General features: G+C 48.5%; 1 protein-coding gene across 1 annotated transcript in view; it reads left to right on the top strand.

Moving 5' to 3' along the window:
- Window positions 1–573: 573 nt before the first annotated feature.
- PLXND1 (plexin D1) overlaps window positions 574–17,118 on the top strand; it is a 198,657-nt gene continuing 182,112 nt past the window's right edge. The window contains exon 1 of the mRNA XM_051982802.1: window positions 574–2,324. Within this exon, the coding sequence (XP_051838762.1) occupies window positions 918–2,324 (1,407 nt within the window). The 5' untranslated portion in view covers window positions 574–917. The remainder of the gene's footprint in view (window positions 2,325–17,118) is intronic.

The following is a 17,118-nucleotide window of genomic DNA, read 5'->3' as shown; positions in this document are numbered from 1 at the left end:
TGACTCGAGCTGATGGGATGAGGAGCCCGGGGGAGGATTGGAGCCGGGGGCCGGGACAGCGTTTGACTGTCCCCGTGGACTCTGAGTGCGAGTGCGTGTGTCCTCCGGATTCCCCCATCCCGAGAGCAGCGGGGAAGAGGGTTGGGGGGAGGGGACGTTGTTCCTCGGCCTCCCTGCTTGGGCAGGGACCGTCCGTGTTCCGTTTTCCCCTGGGAGAGAAAACTATCCGGGACGTGGGATGGCGTTTTTGTGACCACGAGGGGCTGCCCATGCTGTCACCCCAGCCTTGTTCTCCGGGTTGGATCGGGAAAGGAGACTTTTGCCTGGGAATCTGGAAGGGGAAGGGGGGTAGGGGGTGGGGAGAAAAGCCTCCTCTAACTTAATCACATTCACATGACCAACCCCCAAATAAGAGGGAGAAATAAAATGTGTAAAGCGAAAGAGGGAGGGAGGGAGTAGAGGAGGAAAGGGCTGGTTTCTGAAGCGAAGGGGATGGGAGAGGGGTGGAGAGAGGCGGGGAGCGGGTTGGTCAGCGGCGTTAGCCCTTCCTCCTCCTCCTCCTCGTTCTCCTCCTCCTCTTAGTCCTAGTCCTCCTCCTCCTCCCGCTTCCCCCGCGGGGAAGCTCCGAGGCAGCCGCGCGGATGTGAAAGTCCCTTGCTGGGCTAGGCAAGGGAGGGCAGGCGGCGGGGCCGGAGCAGGAGCCGGACGGGACTTGAGCTGCGGGCGGGCGTTACGAGAGCTGCTGGAGCAGCGCAGGAAACAGGTTTAACAGCGAGCCCCCCCTCCCCACTTCCCACCAGCTTCCCCCACCCGCCCGCCCCCCTCCCCAGCCCTTGCCCCTCCCTCCCCGCTCTCCGGCTGCTCGCTCCGGCAGCTCCAAATGCACTCGGCTGCGCTGCAGCTCAGGAGGCGTCAGGATGGCTCCTCCTGCCGCGGGGGGCGCAGCCCGTAGCCCCCGGCTCCCGGGGGTGACGACCCCCCTGCTGCCGCCGCTGCCGCTACTGCTGCTGCTGCTGCTGCCGCCGCTGCTAAGGGGGAGCGCCGCGCTGGAGATCCAACGGCGATTCCCCTCGCCCACCCCCACCAACAACTTCGCTCTGGATGGCCCCGGGGGGAAGGTGTACCTGGCAGCGGTGAACAGACTCTACCAACTGTCCGGTCCCAACCTGAGCCTGGAGGTGGAGGAGGCTGTGGGGCCGGTGCGGGACAACCCGCTATGTCACGCCCCGCAGCTGCCCCAGGCCTCCTGCGAGCACCCCAAGATGCTGACCAACAACTACAACAAAATCCTTCAGCTGGACCCCGGACAGGGCTTGGTGGTGGTCTGCGGCTCCATTTACCAAGGCTTCTGCCAGCTGAGGCGCCTGGGTAACATCTCGGCTGTGGCCGTGAGCTTCCCCCCGACGGCTGACGGCGCCGAGCCGGTCACGGTCTTCCCCAGCATGCTCAACGTAGCAGCCAACCACCCCAATGCCTCCACCGTGGGCCTGGTGCTGGAGCCGCCGTCGGGGGTCCTTGGAGGGGCCAGTCCCGGCGGGACCCGGCTGTTGGTGGGAGCTACCTACACCGGCTTCGGGAGCCAATTCTTCCCGCGGAACCAAAGCCTGGAGGACCACCGCTTCGAGAACACCCCGGAGATCGCCATTCGCTCCCTGGACACGCGTGGCGATCTGGCTAAGCTCTTCACTTTCGACCTCAACCCCTCCGACGACAACATCCTCAAGATCAAGCAGGGGGCCAAGGCCCTGCACAAACTGGGCTTCGTCCGCGCCTTCCTGCACCCGGGCAGCAGCGCTGGCCCGGAGGCGCCCCATAGACGCGAGGGGTCCCGGGGCTCCACCACCCCAGCCTATGCCTACCTGGCCCTAAATAGCGAGGCCAAGGCGGGAGACAAGGAGAGCCAGTCTCACAGCCTTCTGGCCCGCATCTGCCTCGGCTGGGGGCCGGCCGGGGGGCCCGGCGGCGCTGCCGCCGAGACCAAGAAGCTCACCGAGTCCTACATCCAGCTGAAGTTGCACTGCGGCGGGCCGACGGGTGGCGAGGTCTTCAACCGTCTGGTGTCCGTGTTTCCGGCGGCGCCCGGGCCGAGCCGGCCCGAAGACCTGCTGTTCGGGGTGTTTGAGCGGGCCGCCCCTGGCGGCACCGGAGGTGCGGGGACCCGCGCGCAATCTGCCCTCTGCGTGTTCCGCTTCAGGGACATCGAGGGCGCGATCCGGGCGGCTCGCAACGCGTGCTTCGTGGACCCCTCTCCCGACGTGGTCGCGGTGCTGGAGAGCGTAGTTCAGGGCACGGGCCCGGCTTGCGAGAAGAAAAGGAACATCCAGGTACGCTGTGGGATGGGAGCGGGGAGGGGGAGCGAGAGAAGGGGGCTGGCTCCCTTACCGGGCAGAGAAGGTGAGTCAGCATCTGCCTCTGAGGACAGGTGGACGTTTGGGGGTGGAGGGCGCCAGACCCTTCCTGGAATTCTGCCTCCCATCTTCCTCCTTCTTCGGTCACTTTTCCTTCTTCCCCAGTGAGTTTGCTAAATCCTGGGAAAGAGCTTCTTCCTCTTTCCCCCGACAAGCCCCTGATCGCTCAACAACTCCTATCCGGGTTCCTTCCCGCTGAAAGTGCAGGCCCTGTGAAACAGTCAGGGGACCCACGCTCCCCCCTTGCCGATTTCTGTCTGGATTTCTGAGACAAACTTTTCAGCCACTCACGAGGGCTTGCAGCTGCTCCTTTTACCGAGACATTTAGAGATTATAACCCGCAACTCTTTGCAACTAACTCCCTGCCCCCTTGGGATTTTCGAAGGCTGCTTAGAATGGCCACCTCGTCGCTTTCAGTCCTATCGGAGTGGCAAGCGGTCCCAGGAGCTTTCAGAGGCTCCGACCTAGCTCTCTCTCCCTCTTGGAAGTTAGGAAGGGTCAGTGACCTGGCCTGGCAGCTTGCCTCCCTGGGTTCGTGGAGCTGAGTAGACAAGTCCCAGCTGTGAAGCATTCTGCACTGCTCGAATCTCGGGGTCAGATCTGTAGCCCAGTCACCTGGGAGGATCCTGCTTTTCCCTACCTACCCTCTTATTCTCTCCTTTGAACCTTTGTCTCTTGCTCCTCACATCTCCGGGGAAGTTCCTTATCCCTAACAGTGAGAGACAGCGTGGGGGGCGAAGTGACTAAGGAGCTATCCTCAAAGCTAGGAAGAAAGCCTGATTTCCAGTGTTGCCTCTGACTCATACTGGTTGTAGGACACTGGGCACATTAATCTCTGAAGTTCTAGGCCAGAAGGGTCAATCGAGAAGCCAGGCACTCCTCAGTGCCCCAGAATCCGATTAAAATGTAATTGAAAAACATTGAACAAAATCAATTAAAATGCAGAAGAACATAGATAATGTTAAGGTGTGGTTTTCTAGGTTAATATCTGGCTGCAGGGATCCCTTAGGATGTTTTTATTTGAGTTTGATACCTTTGCTACAGAGTGGAGAATTCCCTCACCCATCCACCCATAGGCTACAAGTTCCAGAGAATAGACTGGCCTGCGTTGCTAGATTCCAACCAAAGGCAGCAGCTAAAGAGGCGCTATCTCAAAGGGTGCCTTCCTGTGGTCTAGCTGTCATTATCTCTAACATGGTCAGGTCTTTTGAAGTCCAGGGCCAATCAGCAGACTGTGGGAGGAAAGAAAAAAGGATCTCTCAGTCTCTGTCTCTGCCTCTATCTCTCTGTCTCTTTTTCGCTCTATCCCTGTCTCTTTTTCTCTCTCTTTGTCTCTCTGTGTGTCTCTCTTTCTGTCTCAGTCTGTCTCTGTCTCTGTCTCTCTCAGTCTCTGTCTCTATTTCTCTCAGTCTCTGTCTGTTTGTCTCTGTCTTTGTCTCTTTGTCTGTCTCTATCTCTCTGTCTCAGTCTCTGTCTATTTCTCTCAGTCTCTGCCTCTCTCAGTCTCTGTTTCGGTTTGTCTCTGTCTCTGTCTCTTTGTCTCTGTCTCTGTCTGTCTTTGTCTCTGTCTCTGTCTGTCTCTGATTCTCTCTCTCTCAGTCTCTGTCTCTCCCTTCATCCCTCCCTGTGTGTGTGTGTATGTGTGTGTGTGTGTGTGTGTGTGTGTGTGTGTGTATAAACTTTGGGTCTGGTGGGGAGTTACTCAGACTCCTTTTTGGGTTAGCACACAGCCAAGGACGTGGTGGTTTTTCACCCCCCTTCTTCCCTTGGGAATCCTCTTCATTCCCACGTTCCCCAGGCCCCAGTGACCGGTGGTGACTCAGAGTGCTCCTGGGTTGCTGCCTTCTGTTTGGAGGAGGCTGGGGAGGACAGGCACTTTGGAGGAGGCTGGGGCTTTCCCAGCTGTTCCTCTGTGCTCACTGGGCTGGGCTCTGCAATGGGAGGGCAGCGGAGGGGTGAGTCTCTGAGAGCACCTAAATGGCTTTTCTTTGTGGATTCCAGGAGAAAGTTGACAAATCTGCCTATCAACCACATGGGGGATATTTACATTGGGAAGAGACAGGGGCATCCTTCTTCCTTATAGGAAGAAGCACTAACTCCAGGCACGTGCTACTTGCAGTGTTACCTACTTTTTTCCCTAAGGAGAGAAGTCCACTTTTGAGAAATAAAGGGACATGTAGATATATCTGGATCGCTCTACTTGGGCTGTGTGACAGGTGATGGGAACTCTGGCTAACTTTCTGCCCCTGGGAAGGCACAGGAAGTTTCCCTGGGCATCTTCAGCTGTTAAAAGACCTGCCTCATAGAAAGAAAGTTCTGTGATCTTGCTGAGCAGTGCCATCTTGGCACTAACACTTAGGGCCAGCTGCCTGGCTGGCACCAGGGCCAGGATGTCCAGGAGCCAATAGGGTTGTGGCTTTTTAGCTTCTGGTCTGGTCTGGTGGTTTGGGTCTTTATAGCATCCAACCACCGTCTCTTGCTTAGGAAATGATAACATTGGTGCATTAAGCCCCCGAGTCTTCTCCGAACTGAGCAAATAGTGGTCAGATTGAAGGTTGGTTTTATATATACCAGTATTATTTGGAAGTGCACAATTCTGCAAATGTCTCAGATCTTTATCTTAGATTAGAATCTAAATTTGCAGAGATCTTTCTTGGGGACCCACATTGGATCCCTAAATTTGGCTAAAAATGGCTCCTAAATTTCCTTGTCCAAGAGAATAAATCGACTCTAATCCAATGTGATCTCTCCTTGGGTTTTCTCAGATTAGCTAAGAAGTTTTGCATCAGGTCCCCTCAGCCTTAGTTAAGAATCCATTGACCCAGGTTTATTTCTCTAGAATCAAATACAATATTGCCTCTTTGTCATTCAAAGCCTTTCATAACCTATCCCTATCCCTAATCTTACTCCCTGACACATGCTCATCTCTACTGGCCACCCGGCTGTCCCTCAAACAGGACACTTCATCTCTTAGCTCATTGGATTTTCTCTAGCCATCCTCCACACTTAGAATGTCCTTCCTCTCTCTCTCTACCTACTGCTTTCCCTGGCTCCCTTCTAGGCTCAACTATGATCCCATCTTCTACAGGAAGCCTTTCCCAAACTCTCTCAATTCCAGTGCTTTCCTTCTTTCAGTTACTTCCTATTTATCCCGTGTTTAGCTTGTCCATATCTGTTTGCCTGTTGTCTTCCCCATTGGATTGTAAGTTCCTTCAAGCTAGGGACTGTCTTTTGCCTCTTTTCCTCCCTGTAGTGCTTAGTACAGTGCCTGGCACAGAGTAGGCACTTAATAAATGCTTATTGATTAATTGACATTGATGCTCTTAATATAGATATCAATAAGAAAATCAACTGAATAACCAAGTGGAAAGAGCTCTAATTCTGGTATCAGAAGAACTGGGTTCAAATTCTACCTGTCTCTTACTATCATTGTGATTCTAAGCAAGTCATTTAAATTTGAATCTCAGTTTTTTTATCTGTAAAATGGGCAGGATTAAACTAAATGTCTTCTGAGATCTCCATCATACTATGTATATTCTAATACCTCATCTGTGATCTCAATAAGGACACTAGTGTCCCTTTCCTAGAGTACTTTGAAATTCTGCCATGTTATCTTATTTTGAGAATTTCTTGTCTGTTTCTTTCCACCAAATGTGCTAAAGGTCTTCCTCCTCCTGATTCTTGTAATATTTCAGGGGTAGCAATGCAATACTTGGGCTGTCCATGGGTTTTGAACTAATAGGTTCTTTGACTAGATCAATCCCATGAAAATAATTGACCCCTGTATATCAAATTTGATATATAATATCCTTTATGGTCCTCATAGGAGGTACTGCAGTATTGTTAGTCTCATTTCACAGATGTGAAAACTGAGGGGCTCAATAATTTCCAAGATTCAAACCCAGACTGGGGAGTGGGGGGCTCTTCTCTGACCCTACTATGTCACCCACTCTACTACTCTGTCCTTAAAGACTCTTTGTGGGGGCGAGAGGAAGGGGTCTGGGGTTGGGGGGAGGGCAATGTCAAACATCTGCAGGATGCAGTATCCATGAGCCATCCTTGGAGGGCGTTAGATACTCTGCAAAAGTTTTAATCTTTTGGAAATGTTACTCTGATACACCCCTGGAAAACATCTTCCCCTTCCCCCTTGTGCTAATTTGGAAGAAAATCTGTCTGATTTTCTTTTTTAATGGTTGAGTTTGCCAGGAAGTTAATAAGCAGTATTTTATTTCTTGGTCCCAGGACGGGTCTGTAGAGACAGGGCCTGCGAGATTGAGTTTCTCAGCCCTGCAGTATTTAACATCAATTTCCCACCTTTGAGACAATGAAATATTTGAATGTATCTTAAACTCCAGCCCTGGGAATACAGCAGGAGAACAGATTAGCAGAGAGGTGGCCGCTTCTGGGGGTTAAGTTATGGTTAGCGCCTGCCTGGGTTGCCATGAGAAAATCCCCGTGTTTGCGATTGTTTTGTGGGACCCAAGCTTCTGTTTGCCTTTTCAGAGATGTGGGAGCATTTTAAAAGATATTGGGGGGGGGAATTTGAAGTCTTAGTTTTACAGAGTGAATAGTACAGTGGTTTTCAAAGTGTGGTCTAGAGAATCCTGGGGATCTCTGAAACCCTTTTAGAGGGTCTACAAATTCAAAAATAGTTTTTATTTCCAATATGGTAAATGCCTATAAATATAATCCAGATAAACAAAAACACTTTGGAGAGATCCTCAATAATTTTTAATAGGCTAAAGATACTGAAAACAAACATTTGAGAACCACTGGAATAGTACCTCAGAGCACACTGAAAAGAAGGCTAGATTTCTGAGCCAGGACCACACTTTAGCTCTCAGCTCTACCGCTGTCAGGTTCTCTTGGTTTTGGATGTCTCATCTGTAAAATGCAGCTTTCGCCCAAAAGCTCAGCTTAAGCACCAAAATGGAGTCAATCCTGCCACTAGCAGTTGCTGGTATCTCTCCCCTTTCCCAGTTACTCTGTTTTTGTTTTGTATATATTTAAAAATTGCTTCCTCTGATAGAATGTAAGCTTCTGGAGGGCAGGTACTCCTTAATTTCTGTCTAGCAAAGTGTCTGACACATAGTAGGTGTTTAATAAGTGCTGGCTCATTGATTGATTGAAACTTTGAGCCTTGCAATCTGAAGGATGCTCTAGTTTTTATAGTGTTTTATATCTATACTTATATAGATATCTAATTTCATCTATACATGTATCTATATACATACATATGCATATAAATATACCCTGTAATTTTATAGTATTCCACAGGTGAAGAATCTACAGTCAAGGGAAATAATCTTGCCTAGTTTATGGCAGAATGGGGACTAGAACGCAGATATTTGGATTCCCATTCATGGGATCATAGGCTGTAAAGGCAGAGGGAAATTTGGATTAGATGACCCCTAACTTTTCATTTTATAAATGAGTCAGTGTGTCAGGCTCAGAAAGCTGAAGTGATTGCTTAAGCTCACACGAATAGAAAGAGCAGAGCCAGATCTCAAACAAAAAGCCTTCTCACTCCCAGAGTATTCTTCCTACTTCCTTCACCAGGCTGTCTTCTATTTTCCATAATTCTGCACATTTTTAATACTATACTGACTCAGGAGGAAGCCCCTCTGTAACAGGAATTCCTGTGGCCCCCAAATTCATCTTCATGTGACCAAGTTGACAATTAGCTTCTCCACACTTGGCTGGGCCTGCCCTCAGACAGCAAAGGAGATTTTTCAACTGGTGGGCGTTTGTGTGGTCAAGAAAAAGGTTTTGGAGCCAGTTTTAGGATTGGCTGAGGGTCAAGTTAGGGGATTTCCTAGGATCGTCTATGGTCAAAGATGATCTAATCCAATCGTCTGACATGATAAGTTGAGCCCAGTAAAGGGCAGGGAGGGGTTTACCCAAACTCAAGGGAATAAATTAGCATCTCAGCTGGGCCTGAAATTTCAGGCTCCTGACTCTATAGGCCCCCAAGTTGCCGTTCTATATAAAATCACATGTTGATTACTTTGGGCCTTGGAGCAAGGTCTACATGTGCTCCTTCTCAATTAGAACAGGATGGTAGAAAGCACTAGAAATACTAAACAGCTCACATCTAGTTAGCACTTTATAGTTTAGAAAGTCCTTTCTTCTCAGGAACTCCAGGAGGTGTTTAGTGAAAGTGTCATTCCCCAACAAAAATAAATTGAGGCTCATGGAGAATGAGTTGATTATAGGAGAAGATTTGGCTAATAATTGGCAAAGTGGGAACTTGAACTCAGGTCTTTTGGCATTAATTCTTCCTTTCTTTCCAGTATACCAAGCTTAGAAAACATCTTTCAACTTTCAGGGCCCCAGTTTCCTCATATGTAAAGTGGGTTTTTTGGGTTATATGATTCCTGTTGTCGTTTAGTCATCTCTGTCATATCTTATTCTCTGTGGCCCCATTTGGAGTTTTCCTGGCAAAGATACAAAAGGAGTTTCCAAATCATATTACATGTAAGGAAACTGAGACAAACAAGGTAAAGTGACTTGCCCAGGGTCGCCCAGCTAGTAAGTGTCTGAAGCTGGATTTGAACTCAGGAAGATGAGTCAATCTGACTCCAGGCCTGGTGATCTATCCACTGCAGCACCACCTAGTGCCCATATTATCCCTAAGGGATATTATACCTCTGTATGTCTATAATCCTGTGCTGACTTTATCTGGTAGGCCAGAAGGAGCCATTGAATGTTCTTCAGCAAGGAAGAGTGATGTAGAAAAATGTTGTTAGGAAGATTCATCTGGTAGTAGACTACAGAGCACTTATTGGAATGGGGAAGGAAAGAGGTCAGCTGGGAAGCCTCCCAAGCTATCAGACCAAGAGGTAGCTGTTTTGTTTTGTTTTTGTTTTGCCTTTCTCCTAGTTACTGATTGTGGGATTGTGGGATTGGTGGGATTGGGACTGGACATGAATATTGGTCACCAATGAATGGTGGCCATAGTTGGAGAACAGGGTGTCAGGGGACTTTAGAAAATAGGGGGGGGGGAAGGGAGAAAAGAAGGAGTGGGGGAGAGAGAGGAAAGGAGGGGAGAGAGGGAGAGAAGGAGGGAAAAAAAGAGGGGAGAGAGAAAGAGAGAGAGATATTCCCACTATTCCAGGAATCTCTACTGAGTAAATGACAGGAGATAATGATGGAGCTCACAAAGAAACTCTGCATTTCCCATCCCCATAACACAGTGCTTTGTGATTTCAGGATGTGATGGCCAACAGTGGTTTGTATGATAAAGGCTTGTTAACCCAAATATGCCACATGGGCAGCTTTATATAAACAGTCCCAGTTTGTTAGACACTTGAATTTTGAAACGATAGCTCAAAGCCAACAGCAAAACGTTCCTAAAGCAAAAGTTTTGTCTTCTGGGGATATGACGCATTTTTTACTCACTTGGGAAATGGACCGTGAGGGCTTTTTGCCATGGCTGGAAAGGGAAAGATTCAGGGAAATCAGAATTTTATTCAGAACTCTCAAATTTTTGAAAATGAGTTTGACAAGGAACAAAACAATATCCCACTAGTTTGGGTGTTAAGAGCCAGAAGAAATTAAGATGTCATTCAGACTGTCACTTTACAGATAGGGAAACTGAGTCCAGGTTATTTGCCCAAGGTCACATAGTAGTTAGTTGTGGAGCTGTGATTTGGAACCCAGCTTTCTTATTTCTATGCCTTTTCTCCCCCTTTTTCTCTATAATAGTGTTCTGTCTTTCCATCCCCACTTTGGATTGGGGCTGGAATGGGCTATGACTTCTAATTCTTTTCTGGGCAGCAGCTTGTGATAGATACGCACGAAGTCGAATGACCCGTGTCTGTGCTCTGTTAGCTTTATGAACTTGAGCAAATGACTTTTCTGAACCCCAGTTTCCTCATTTGTAAAATAGGTAAAATAATGTTTATGATACCATCTCAGAGGGTTGCTGTGCTAAATATACACAGAAACTTGAAAACGCTATGCAAATGTGATCTAGTAGGGCTTGGGGTCCAGCATATTAGTGTTGTTGACCAAGGAGGCTCGATAAAACTTGTTAATTAACTCAAGAACTTCTCAGCATCCTTCTGAAAACTCTACTTTTATCATTCATTCAGAAACCTGTGGTTTCTGGAGCATATACTGGTGTCCTTCCTGTCCCCCCACCACACTCACTCCTATCCCACCCTCATTGAGAAAGCAATCAAAACAAAACTCCTCGGTGACATTTGAGTTTTTCCATAATCTGGCCCCACCCTTCCTCTTCAACTTTATCTCACATCCCTCCTATAGACATCCCACTTCCCTTTTCTCTCATCCATTTATAGAATATTACAATCTTCAAGCTACGAGGAACCTCAACCCACTCATCAGTCAGTCCAGAGCGTACTTGACCAAAAATCCCCTCTGCAACATTGCCTGCAGATCGTTTTTTAGCCTTAGTTTGAAAATCTCTAATAAGCAGAAGCCCACCACTTCCCGAAGCAGCCCCTCCTTTTTCTGGGGCTCTGATTAGGGGGAAGTTTTCGCTGATCCACCTCCGAAATGTCTCCCCTGTCATTTGTGCCCGTGACTCCCAGTTTTCCCTTGTGAGGTCATGGGTGTGTATGTGTGTGTGTGGTCATCTCAGTGAGATTTTAAACTCTTGGAGGAAATCGTCCCCTTTCTGTGGCTCCCAGCGCGGAGCATGAGCTTGACCCTTCAGAAAAGCCTTAATCAATTTTGATAAATTGTGTTATGATAAGCCCCGGGGTACCCAGAGTTGTTCATTATATTATTACCTTCTCTTTTAAGGAGCAAAAAGTGCTGAGTGAGAATGAAACCAGCCCTTGAGCAGCCACCTCTGCCGAGATTTTTATAGGTTCAGGGAGTACGCTTGAATGAAAAGGAATGACCCTTTTATTTCCTACATGGCTCAGTGAGCCCCAGCAAAAGGATGTCCTCTTTAGGGAGGAATGAATTACTGTTGGTTGGCAGCAGCAAGTAGTGGGGAGAGAGCCAGCCTGGGATGGGGCATCCTGAGCGTTTAGGACCCTGGCATACTTTGTTCTCTTGGCCATCCCCCTTTCCCTCTTTGGGTCTCAGTTTCCTTCTCTGTAAATTGAGGGGGCGAGCAAGATTCCTAAGGTTCCCCCAGGCTTTCTGAATTCTAAAAATCTCCCACTTGCCCTGTCTAATTTGGGGTTCTTAACCTTCTTGGTGATTTGGACTCATTTGGCAATCCGGTGGGGCCATTGGAATCATATTTTAAATGAATAAAATAAAGGATTGCAAAGGAAGTAAATCACATTGAGATAACAGTTTTCAAAAGAATTTTTTTGAAGGGGTTGATCTCGATGACTGCCAAGATTTCTTTCTAAATCTATGGATCCTGTGATCCCCAGACAATACAAAACACTTCCCTTCACTTCATCCAGTATTTATTGGGCATTCACTAATGCGCCTAAATCTTCCTGACAGATGCCACATCCTGCACTCTGAGCCACAAAGGTACCTCCTAATCAGCCAGCTTCATATATTGGAATTGGAATTATTATTTTTATTATTTTTTTTATTTTTGTGGCTTCTAGATGTCACAGTGAATTGAATGCTGCACCTAGTCAGAAAGATCCCAGGGTCAAAGGAGGCCTCAGAAACTTATTAGCTTTGTGACACTGAGCAAGTCACTAACCTCAGTTTACATAGCTATAAAATGGGGATAACAAAAATGGGAATAATCAAAACACATAGTTTGAATGCGGTTCACAAAATAGCATTCTCACTCTTTGTTGTTGGTTGTTTGTATTTTACTTAGTTTCTCTTTTTTTACTGATTTGATGTGATTTTTCTTGTGCAGCACAATAATTATATATGCATATATTGGATTTAACCTATATTTCTACCATGTTTAACATATATTGGGCTACTTTCCATCTAGGGGAGGGCGTGGGGGGAAGGGGAAAAATTGGAACACAAGTTTTGCAAAGACTAATGTTGAAGAATCGTCCATGTATATGTTTAATAAAAAAATAAAAACACATAGTTCTTGGGATTGTTATGAGGTTCAATGTGGTAAAAGAGAGAGAAAAAGCTGAAAAGGACTAAGTTTTTGAAGCAATGAGTGGACTCTCTATGTTCTTGTTAAAGACAGAAATTATTATCTGGAGATTTTTATAATAGGAGAACTAAAGTCTATAAGTGGGAAGAGCGTTAGAGCCGAGACTGGAGAGCATGGACTTGCACTGTGCTTCTGTCCTTTTTTAACCTGTGTGAGCAAGGGCAAATGAATTAGCTTCTCTGAGCTTTATTCTTTTAATGAGAAAACAGGAATAACCTTCCTTTCCCCCACCCTATAAATATGAAAATTCTATTTTTGGTGCCTGGGGCAGAGATGAGGGAAGGGATGGGGGGAAGGGGAGTACGGATCCAGGATTTCATTGGGGTGGGAAACTTCCTGGTGTGGAAGCTCCCTCTGCCAGGGCAGGTCTCTCTGTGTACCCGCTCTGTCCCTTCCAGTTTTAGGAGCAGCGCAGAGGCCGCCCTGTGTGACTCCTGTTGCCTTTTTTCTCATAACAACATGAGATTGTTAAATGTCAAAGCAGCGACGCTGCTTCAGTTGATTTAAGAAAGGCAGGATGTCATCTCCCTCCCAGTTCCACAGACTCCCCGCACCTGGAAGGCCCTCCCCGATCCTCGAAGATTGTTGTGGTTCGGTGACTGTTCTGTCGTCCGACGGGGCAGAGATCCTGGAGTGATTGGCCATTTCCTTCTCCAGCTCATTTGACAGAGGGGGAAACTGAGGCAGACTGGATGAAGTGACTCGCTCAGAGACTCACGACATCTGAGGCCAGATCGGTCCCACCTTGATGTCCGTGGAGGACAAACTTGAAGCTCACCTCCTCCATTAAGCTTGCCCTCTCCTCCCTTCTTTTATGTTGTCTGTCAAGAAGGGCCTTGCCCAATTCCGACCTGTGCTGGTCTCTTCTCCTGGTTAGGGTAGAACCTTTTGAAGTCACGTTTCTCCCTTTTATCTTCCCCGTGCTCACCAGGGAGATGAGGGGCACAGGAGGTGCCCGATAAATAGCAGATGAATGGAAGTGATTTTAATGGCTTAAGGACAGAGGGATGACAGATTTGGAGCTGAAAGGGGCCTTTGCAGTCCCTGAGGCTGATCTGCCTCATTTACAAGCGGGGAAACAAGCCTAAACCAAACCGCAGGTCCAGGGTGACACAGAGCTACTAGATGGCAGAGCCGGCATTCACACCCAGAGCCCCTGACTACAGTCTCTGTCCAGCTCCTGGGCCTTGATGCCTTCTGGCTCCTGTGCAGACTGACACCTTCCTGGGCCTGCCTCCTCGCTCTGAAGTACCCGGAGGGAGACTTAGAGGGTTTATTGGCTGGCGGTGCTAAAACAGCTGTACCCAAAGCTCGCATCTGCTTAACAGTTCTGTTGGTGCTTCCCCTTGCTCTCCCGGCCTCCCACGGCCCACCCGGACCTGTATGGGGAGCGTTCGAGGACCCCTCCTTCACCACCACATTGGATGGATCGGGATCTGTTGGAGTCCCAGGCTGGGGAGTAACTGGAGAACTCATGTTTTTATTCATTTATATTCTCACCATAATACAGGTCCGTAGAGGGAGAACCTCTTACCTTTCCTTCAGCAACTAGCCTTTGGGGAGCTGGAATAGAGACAAATTGGCTTCCTGGATGCCTCGATTTGCCAAAAGACAAGAGGGTCGAATGTGGGATTTCCCTTTCTTCTCCATTGGTTAGTGAAGCACCTCCATTCCAACGTGCTGGGGGTAGGAGAGCCCCCCTCAGTCTCATTCAGCAGTCCGGAGAGCCCTCCTTTCTTTCTTTTCCCACTCTCAATATGAGGAGGCAGTCGTATGGTCATGGAGTCAGAGCCCCTGGTTCAAATCCCACCCTTGCCCGTGTGGCTTTGGGCAAGTCAATGTCTATAAAATGAACAAGGATAGATTCGATGGCCTCCAAAGTCCCTTCCAACCAGCTACAGAGATTTGGGGTTAAGAGCTGAGTTTAATTTCTCCCTCAGACATTTTCTAGACTTTGAGCCTTGATCAGTTGAACTCTTAAATAATCTTAGGCTCAGTTTCCTCATCTGCAAAATGGGGTAATAATAGCTCCTATCTTAGAGGGGCTCTTCCCCATTTAACAGATAAGGAAACTGAGCCAGAGGGTTGTTGGGAAAATTCAATGAAAAACCACTTTGCATATCTTAAAGCACTCTGATGCTATGTGCATTTTTATGCCTTGATGGAGCTGTCATCTCCCTCCAGCCTTCTCATCTGGAGTTACTCTTAGAGGCGTTCTGAATTCCTAACTTCCTTGACTAATGGTACCAGAAGCAATCAGGGGAGGGGGCATTTAAGGGACCGGCAGCTGCAGCTAGAAGGAGCAGAGTTAAGCATTCATGTGTGTGCATTTGGGCTTGGGGTCTCCCCACCCCATGGGCCCGAGATGTTCCTTCTCCTTCTTGATTCTTGTAGTATTTACTGGGCACTGATACCGTACTTGTCCCGCCCATGACCAAGCCCAAGACCTTAGTCCTTCTCCCATGATGCGATGTCTAGCTGGTTTCAGAGAGGCGGTAGACAGGGATCTAGTCTCAGAGCTAGAAATGCGTCACCTGCCGTGTGAACCTGGACAATGTCTCAGTGCTCAAGCAGAGGAGGCGCCCACCCTTTTATGTCAGTGAAATGTGAGATTTATCCCTCCCACGCTCTCTCTGCCCAGCCTAAGTCGTCTCTGATAACCTCCCGTGAGGCCCTTAGCTCTACCTGCTCCCGCCTGTTCTGATCCCCCCGAGACCACCCAGGAGGGGCTTTGCGGCTGGACGGGGAGCGGCCGGGAGGAGGAGGAGGGCTAGTTTAAGCTCGGGAAGCTCTCGGTGACTCCACGCTGCTCCCCGCCGTAGGAGCCCCCGTTTCTGGTGGCAGCGTTCTCTCTGCAGTTCCAGGCAGCTCTGAGTCATGGGATGCCGGGATCTCAGAAGATTCATAGTCACAGAATGTAGAATGTATGGATACACAGGCTGAGTCCCGCCCTCACAGGCATATGCCCCTGTTCCCGCACTTGCGCCCAAGCACACAGACATCACACAGACCCCTGGGCTCTGGCTGGGAGATTCGCACACCTACACACACCTGCTCCCTTGTGACCCACAAGCGCACACGCGGCTTACACGTGAAGGCTCCTTCTCGCTGGAGCTGCCGCCTCCCCGTCCCCGAGACCCCCCCGCCCCGATTGCTTCTGGTGCCAGGTGCAAGGAAGGGAGGGATTCAGAACGCCTTTAAGGTACCCCAGGATGAGCGCCCCTCTGGGACCGGGAACGGACAGTGTTGGGGCGGCTGAAAAGCCGGATTCCTGCAGCGTGGTCACTAAGACCCTCCTTTCCAATTAACAAGCAGAAGAGATGTGCCATAGCAGGAAAAGCTCATTCCCCTTCTCCTTGAGTGAGAGAGTTGTTTGGGGAGGAGAACCCTCCTCTTCCTGCCAGGGACAGGATCAGAGCTTGGGCTATAATTGCTCGAGTTTTTGTTTAGCTTTAAATCCGTGATTCTAAGATCAGACTCTTGGAACACTTCCTTTCCTGTGTGACTTTGGGATAAACCTTCCCTGGAGCTCAGTTTCCTCGCCTTTAAATGGAAGATTAGATTAGGTGACCTCTGAGGTTCCTTCTGCCTTCAGATCTATGACCCTACAGCCCCTCATCACCAATTGATTTTCCTTTAGTCACATCATATTTCCTGTGTAACTTTGGGATAAACCTTCCCTGGAGCTCAGTTTCCTCACCTGTAAAATGGGAGATTAGATTAAGTGACCCCTGAGGTCCCTTCTGCCTCCAGATGTAGGACCCTACAATCTTTGCCCCCCTATCACCAACTGATTTTCCACTAGTCACATCACCTTTCCTGTGTAACTTTGGGATAAACCTTCCCTGGAGCTCAGTTTCCTCGCCTTTAAATGGAAGATTAGATTAGGTGACCCCTGAGGTTCCTTCTGCCTTCAGATCTATGACCCTACAGCCCCTCATCACCAACTGATTTTCCACTAGTCACATCACCTTTCCTGTGTAACTTTGGGATAAATCTTCCCTGGAGCTCAGTTTCCTCACCTGTAAAATAGGTGACCCCTAAGTAGAGAAAAGGAGGTGACATGATTGTTATAAGGGGAGATGAGAAAATGGGAGAAGAGTATAAAATAATGACTGAGTCTGGCCCAGGATGGGCCAGATGGACCATATCCTTTTCCAAAGACCTTGGTCTTTTCTGTGGTGTTGGTCAGGAAATGTCTTTTTGTAATTCCTACAGGGCAGCTTGAAGAGGCCTGACTAGGTGGGGCACCCAAGCATGAAGGAACTTTATGGGGGAGAACTCATAGAATAACAATAAAACATTCTTAGAATTTATTAAAGTTTGCTGTGTTCTGTGCTGATCACACTGGGAGCCGCCATTTTTAACTTCATCTCGCAGATGAGGAAACTGAAATTCAGAAAGAAAGGATTTGTCTGTGGTCACACAACTAAAAAATGTCTGAGGCAGGATTCCAAGTCAGGACTCCTCAGTCTGAGCCTCTCAAAGAGTTATAGTTTCTTAGGATCTTTAGAGCTAGAAGGGCTTTTCAGTTCTTTTAATCCAGCCTTCCCATTTTATAGATGAGGAAACTGAGACTCCGGGACATGGCTTATTTACTCTATCATGTTGGCGGCTGCCAGCCGGCAATGGCCT

This window comes from Antechinus flavipes, chromosome 1 (genome assembly GCF_016432865.1).
Source record: "Antechinus flavipes isolate AdamAnt ecotype Samford, QLD, Australia chromosome 1, AdamAnt_v2, whole genome shotgun sequence".
Lineage (NCBI taxonomy): Eukaryota > Metazoa > Chordata > Mammalia > Dasyuromorphia > Dasyuridae > Antechinus > Antechinus flavipes.
Note: the sequence above shows the minus strand (reverse complement) of the source record. Positions and strands in the feature narration are given on the sequence as shown.